The 5,990-nt window shown below is 59.4% G+C and overlaps 1 protein-coding gene across 1 annotated transcript in view; it reads left to right on the forward strand.

Moving 5' to 3' along the window:
* Window positions 1–325: 325 nt before the first annotated feature.
* LOC113203402 (proteoglycan 4) overlaps window positions 326–5,990 on the forward strand; it is a 48,448-nt gene continuing 42,783 nt past the window's right edge. The window contains exon 1 of the mRNA XM_026418062.2: window positions 326–654. Coding sequence (XP_026273847.2) covers window positions 600–654 — 55 coding nt within the window. The 5' untranslated portion in view covers window positions 326–599. The remainder of the gene's footprint in view (window positions 655–5,990) is intronic.

The raw sequence follows: 5,990 nt of genomic DNA on the forward strand, positions 1-5,990 counted from the left end.
CGAACCAGCCGGGCCCCGGACATCAGACACTCGACTCCTCGACGCAGCTCCGCGGAGGGGACAGGGCCGCGACAGCACCACGACTGGGGCCGCGCCGGGGGCCCCTCGCTGCCGCCCTGTCCTCCGACCCGACCCCTCCGTGCCGGACCCTCCAGGGCCCTCCCCCGGCCGGACCCGGAGCGCGCCTCGATTTGAGCCGGCCGGTCTTTTCGCGGGCCGGCCGGGCTCGCCACGTCCCGGGCGTTCGGGTCCGCTCGGCCGCCACTCGGCTCACGCTCGGCTCGTAGCTCCGCCGCTAGCTGCGCTGGCTCCGCTGGCTGCCGCTGCCGCTGGGCGCCAGGACATGTGCTCGATACGATAGACCTGGCTCTAGCTCGGGCGGGCCAGTTGAGTGCCGAGCGGCGTGCGAGTCAGAGCGTGGCGTAGTGTGGCGGAGCGGAGCGGCGAGGCCTGCCAGGCGACGACGCGGTAGTGAGAGCAGCCGGACACACGACCAGACAGCCGACCCGGCTCACGTGTCGCGCCAAGGGCAGGTCGCGTCGTGAATGTGCTAGTGTTGTGTCCGAGACCAAGCCTGTCGCAGCAGCGCCGCCGCTAGCATGGGCAAGAAGGGCACCAAGAGGAAGACCCGCTGGCGGGTGCTGCCCATCGGAGGTGAGCCCCAGTGTCTGCATGTCGTGTCGCGTGTTGGGTGCCCCCGCGCACCCCGCGCACCCCGTGGACCCCACCCCGCTCGGATTGACAGCGCGACGTGCCCCGCCCGTCGCGGGCGTTCCGCGGGGCCCCACCACGTGCCGGTGGTACCAGGGGGGCGGGGCGGCCGACTGCGCCCTGCCTGCGGTGCACTCGGATGCACCCTGCAGCAGCAGAGGTCGCTGCCATCATGCAGTTTGGATGTAGCCTCCCCCCCTCCCCCTCCACCCTCGGTTGACGGTTTTAGAAGTTGTTACGTTTCTTATCCGACCTTAGCTGGAACGAATTGTCATTCTCTGTGCATTCTCCGTTCGCATTGAAACTTTTTCAGAATGAAACTTAGTTATGCCACGACGCATCGCGGTGGCATGACAGTTCCCGGGGAGGGCTAGATTCAATCGGGACTTCATGTCAGTGGCTGCGCTAGACTGTTTGCTTTGGACTTTACCGGCGTTAGCGCCCTGATAAGGAAACGGAAAAGGGGACGGAGAGAGAGGGGGAGAGAGAAGAAAGAGGAGGGGGAGGTGCTAGAACTCCTCCACTCGATACCCCCCCCCCCCCGGTCCCCTCCGACCCCGGGCAAGGGTGAGCGGCTGTCACAATATCAACCTCCTCCAGCGCACACCACCACCGCGAGGGCGTGTGTCCGACCTGCCCTGCCGGTCAGTTGGGTGGCAGTGCCTTGGCGTGTTTTGATTTGGTACCGTCAGTGATGGCTGTCTGTCGGGGGGCCGCGGGAGGTCTCGCGGGATCGATGGAGGCTGTCACTTGGAAACGAAAGGGACCCGGCACCCCCTGCTCCCCCTGCTCCCCTCCCCATTTTCTTCCCTTTCCCCTGCCGTTACTCCCCCCCTCCCCCTTACTCACTCCCCCCTCTAGTTCTCCATCCATTCTCTTGTCCTGTTTTGCTGCTGGGTGTCTGTCTCCTCTCTAGTATCCAATCATGCATGGTTTTCATTATACTGCTACGCTTTAATGTGGCCTAAAAAATTGTATAACGCATATCCTTCAATTTGCCACTCTTTCGGCCAGCGTTGCTGCGGGGGTTGGACAGGTGCATACCAACTGGACCATGAACCTTTGCATGTCACTCTCGCTGGTCCGTCAGTCATATCTGTCGCTTCCTGCCCCGCCTGGTCCTGCCGCACCGCCCCCGCCCCCTCCCTGCCCGACCTGCATTCGCAGCAGCAGCAAGGTGATTGCTGTGTCCTGCATCCTGTTCCACCCCCATCTCACCCACTCCACCCTCCCAGTTCTATTTCGTGTCATGGCCCCGAGTACGTTTGTTTTTGTTTTTTGTTCAATTTTTTTTGTCGCAATTTTGTTGGTATTGCACCAGAGAGGCGTTACCTAATGCAGCCCGTCGGGTCGGGCCCCGTCGTCAGGCCGGTGGCTGCTCACCCCCGTCATGTAAGGGGTGCGGGTAGCCAGGCGGTGGCCAGGCGGCCGCTCTTACGTAACAGCCGGGGTGGCGGGTGGTACAGTACCGGGTGGCTGTACGGAGCAGGCCGGGCGGAGCCTCGGGCGGAGCCGGCCACAACGGGCACACCCTCGCAAGGATATATATTCGCACATTCTCCGCACCGTGTTCTCTCTCTTTGTCCGTGTTACCTTTGCCTCGATGGGGATTTTCACTTGCGTAATACAGAAAACAAGCTCTGAAATTGTAGTATTTTGGTTGCAAAAGCCTGTTTCACACCGGCGCAATACCGCGTAATACACGTAATATGTGATGTGCTATGCACGAAAATTTCAAGTAAGCCCCCTCGCTTTGCCTTCAGCCGGCCGTCTCTCGTTTCACGGCCAGATGGACAATCTCGACTCGATTTGGCTCAAGCGTGCGGAAAATTGTGCCCGCGCCGTATGACTCGATTTTGTTTATTAAAATAACTCGACAAAAAATAGGTATTCGTAATGTTTTTTCTAGTTTATGGGAATGTTTTGTCTGTAGTCAGCCCGTGAACTGTGACTCGGGGGAAAGAGAGAAATGAGAGGGAGGGGTGAATTTTCTCCCATAATATCTGACTGTTCAACAACATGACATTTTTACTTAAACTTTTCAGTTATGAAGTTTAAACTGCAAGACTGTAGTTTTACAGTTTACAGTACATCTCGTTATAACGTTTTGATTTGTCGAGTGAAACACGCAACCAACAAGCAATCGTAGTTCTACAAGCATTTCTGTCTGCATCGGAACGGAAATGGGCGATCGCGTGGATTTGGCCCCGTTTCAAACATACGGATGCAACGCCCTGCTCTCACTGCTCGCCTTTTCTTTTCTCGCATATTTATGTGAAGGAAGCGTTGACGAAAACAAACAAATTATGGCGAGTTTTGTTCTTTTCTTGCCAAACAAAGTTTTTCAGTTTGTTTTTTACTAAAGAAATCTCTATGTATTTTTTTGCTGAAGTTGTCTCTTAGCAGTTTCCTTTGGTGTTTTGTCACCGTGGGATATTGCCGCTCGTGCAGCCGGCTTGTTTCCCGCGCCGAGCCCTCATTTTCCGCCGGGGTTGGGATGGCAGGCCCGGCAGGCCGCTGCCATGCCGCGGGGCGGAGCCGGCGCAGCAGCAGGCGCTGCCGAGCCGAGTGCTTTGTGACTCTTCGGCCCGCGTGAATGGGGCTTAGGAAAGTTCCTCTTAGTATCAGTGCTGAATTTGCGCGCGCGCCTCGTCTCCTTCCACGTTTGCTGGGCTTTCTGCGCGTTTTCTTGAGGGAGGACACTGGGGTAGGGGGTAGGGAGAGGGGGAAGGTCTCCCGTGTAACGCGGAAGCGCCTTGCATACTTAGTTTGACGTAAATCGTAAACGTAGAAGTTTGGTCGTCGCGGTCATTGGCACTCGCCGTCGTGGCGTGGCATGTGCTTGTCGTGAGTAATGTATTGCAAAGAAGTGTTTTAGCGCCGGCGTGGAGCGAAAAAGAAGCGGAACGGCCGGGGAAAGGTGGGGGGGGGGGGGGTGAAAGGTCGAGGTTGGCCGACGCCTGGGACCGGTGTGGCTTGATGCTTTGCTTTTTTGGCTGTACGAGATTGGAGCACACGCTGTACACCGCGACGTGCTGTACTTGCACGCTTGGCGATTACAAATCGCGTGCTTGCAGGCCGTACATGGGCCGCGCTTCTTTTCTTGCCGCGTGTGCTCGAGGAAGTCTTGTCGACGTCGCTGTCGTATCGCGCTGTTCTGCTTGTTCCAGGAGAGAATGCGACGGCGTCCGCCCATTTCTGTATGTTTTTTTCGCCCTTCCCGACATGAACATGGAGACCCCTAAGCTGCCCCACCACCACCACCTGCGACACCAAGTCAAATTGTTCCGCCTCGCCCAATCCTGGGTGATCCCGCGCTCCGCACTTGTCTGGGTTCCTTTGGGTGTGAGCGGGAGGAGGGGAGAGGGGGGGGGGGAGAGTCTTTGACACTTTGTGCGAAAGCCGTTTGGCACTTCGAGTGTTTGCTTTTCGCACCCGGGACGAACCCCAGCCCCGGTCCCTGCCCCCTCAGCCCCGCAGGGCCCGCCTCGGCCCGAGGGTGGTTTGAGGTCGGGTGTATCGGGTTCCGCGTTAGGCTTCGCAGAAAATTGGTCTGTTTTATTTTTACCGCTCCTGCAATAAGTCAAAGGTGATTTCGGTTCCATCTGACAGCGTCACGGGTTGGCGTTTGTGCCCTGGGTCTATCAGAGGACGCTGCAGCGTTACGAGTTTGCAGCCATCATGGCCCCTGTGCCCGGAGGGGTTTGCAATCCAACAGCACTGCAGCGTCCGCTTTGATAGACCAAGTACAGGGTGTACAGCAAAGTGGCCGTGTTCTGTGGGCGTGGGCAAACTAGGGGCTTCAAATTCCAAAAGTGTACTGGAAAGTTTCCAAGTTTTCCAGAAAAAAATAGGAAAAAATAAGATCATTCTAGAAAAAAAAATTCCAAAAAAAGTCACCTTACATCGAAAAAAATTGGATATCAATATACTTTTGTAAGGAAATATCCCAAGGGTAGACACCGCCTGGTTTGGGGGTGCGGTGGCGCTTGGGCGAGGCGAGGCCACCCCCTCTCCCAGTATATTGACTCGTGCGGTCGAGCAACATTTACTGGCCGGCTGGTTGGTTTTCTCCTTTTGCTTCAGGCGGAGATGGGTCATTAGGTTGCACTCCCCGGCCGCTCCCCCGCGGCCCTGGAATATAAAAGAGCGCCCACAACTGTCTTCCCTCCCGCGGGTTGCCCGTCGTTCGTCCCCACCTGACGACGACGACGTCGTCGGCGTTCCGAAGACGACTCTTCGCTGCGGGCGGCGCGCCCGCCTGAGCGCTAAGTTTAGCGCGGCGTGGGCAGGAGGGGCGGGGGAGGGTCTAGGATGTTGACGGCGAGGTGAGAGGGGCTGCCGGCCGGCCCCGGGGGCGGGGCGGGGCGGGGCTGTATCACACAACGCGGCGCTCTTTGTGCGCACCGAGTGTCAGCGCTTCGTCTGGGCGGAGTCCTCGGGGTCGGACAGGCCTGGGCCGGCCCGGCCGGGGCCACAGGAATGGGATTAGAATTTCACCCTTTCCCCGCCCCCCTCCGTGTCCGCTGCCTCCAGGGCCGCCCCCGCGCACACATGGTCGATGAACCTCGTCGGTTGGGCTTGCCTGGCAGACAGGCTGCACCTGTTATCGTGTGAGTGCGTTTCTCTTAGCAGGACGCCCCAACCCAACCCACCCCGCCCCTGCCTCACCCCGCTTAGCCTCGCCCCACCGCGCCCCCACCCCACCCTACCTCGCCCCTCCCTACCCCGTGCATGGCTGGATCGCACCCTACGCCCACTCCCACTGCGGCCCCAATCACGGAATGTGATTGCGATGCGGGGCTGTAGGATCGCAGCGCGATGGCGTATCTAAAATGTATGAGGCTTCGGATGAGGTGTGCGTGTAGGTAAAGGGCGGCTCCTTGGATTGCCCCCCCCCCCTCTCGCTCCCCCTTCTTCACCGGCCCACCGCCTTCCGTCGCAGGGGCGTCAAACGCGCCGAGGGAGGGAGAGCTCTCTCTTATCGGCGCGCTGTGATAGCCCCCCCCCCCTCCTGTAGTGTCACCCCTTCTCGATTTCCGTGATGCTTTATCTCGAGGCGGCCCTGGGGTCTCCGACGACGAGGCCCTCGCCAGGCCCAGGGCGATGCTCGCGCGCACTCGCTCTTGTCGTGGACCGCGGCCGTGAGAAGGGCTCCGCATCTCGTGGCGAGGACAGCCGAGCTTACGGCACGCCTGGCACAGCGTCGGTCGCGCCTCGGATGCGACACATCGGGCAGATAGCGACCTCTTCTGGCTGCAGGTGAAGGGTGCCCCCCC

Source organism: Frankliniella occidentalis, unplaced genomic scaffold (genome assembly GCF_000697945.3).
Source record: "Frankliniella occidentalis isolate FOCC.00 unplaced genomic scaffold, Focc_3.1 Scaffold14, whole genome shotgun sequence".
NCBI lineage: Eukaryota > Metazoa > Arthropoda > Insecta > Thysanoptera > Thripidae > Frankliniella > Frankliniella occidentalis.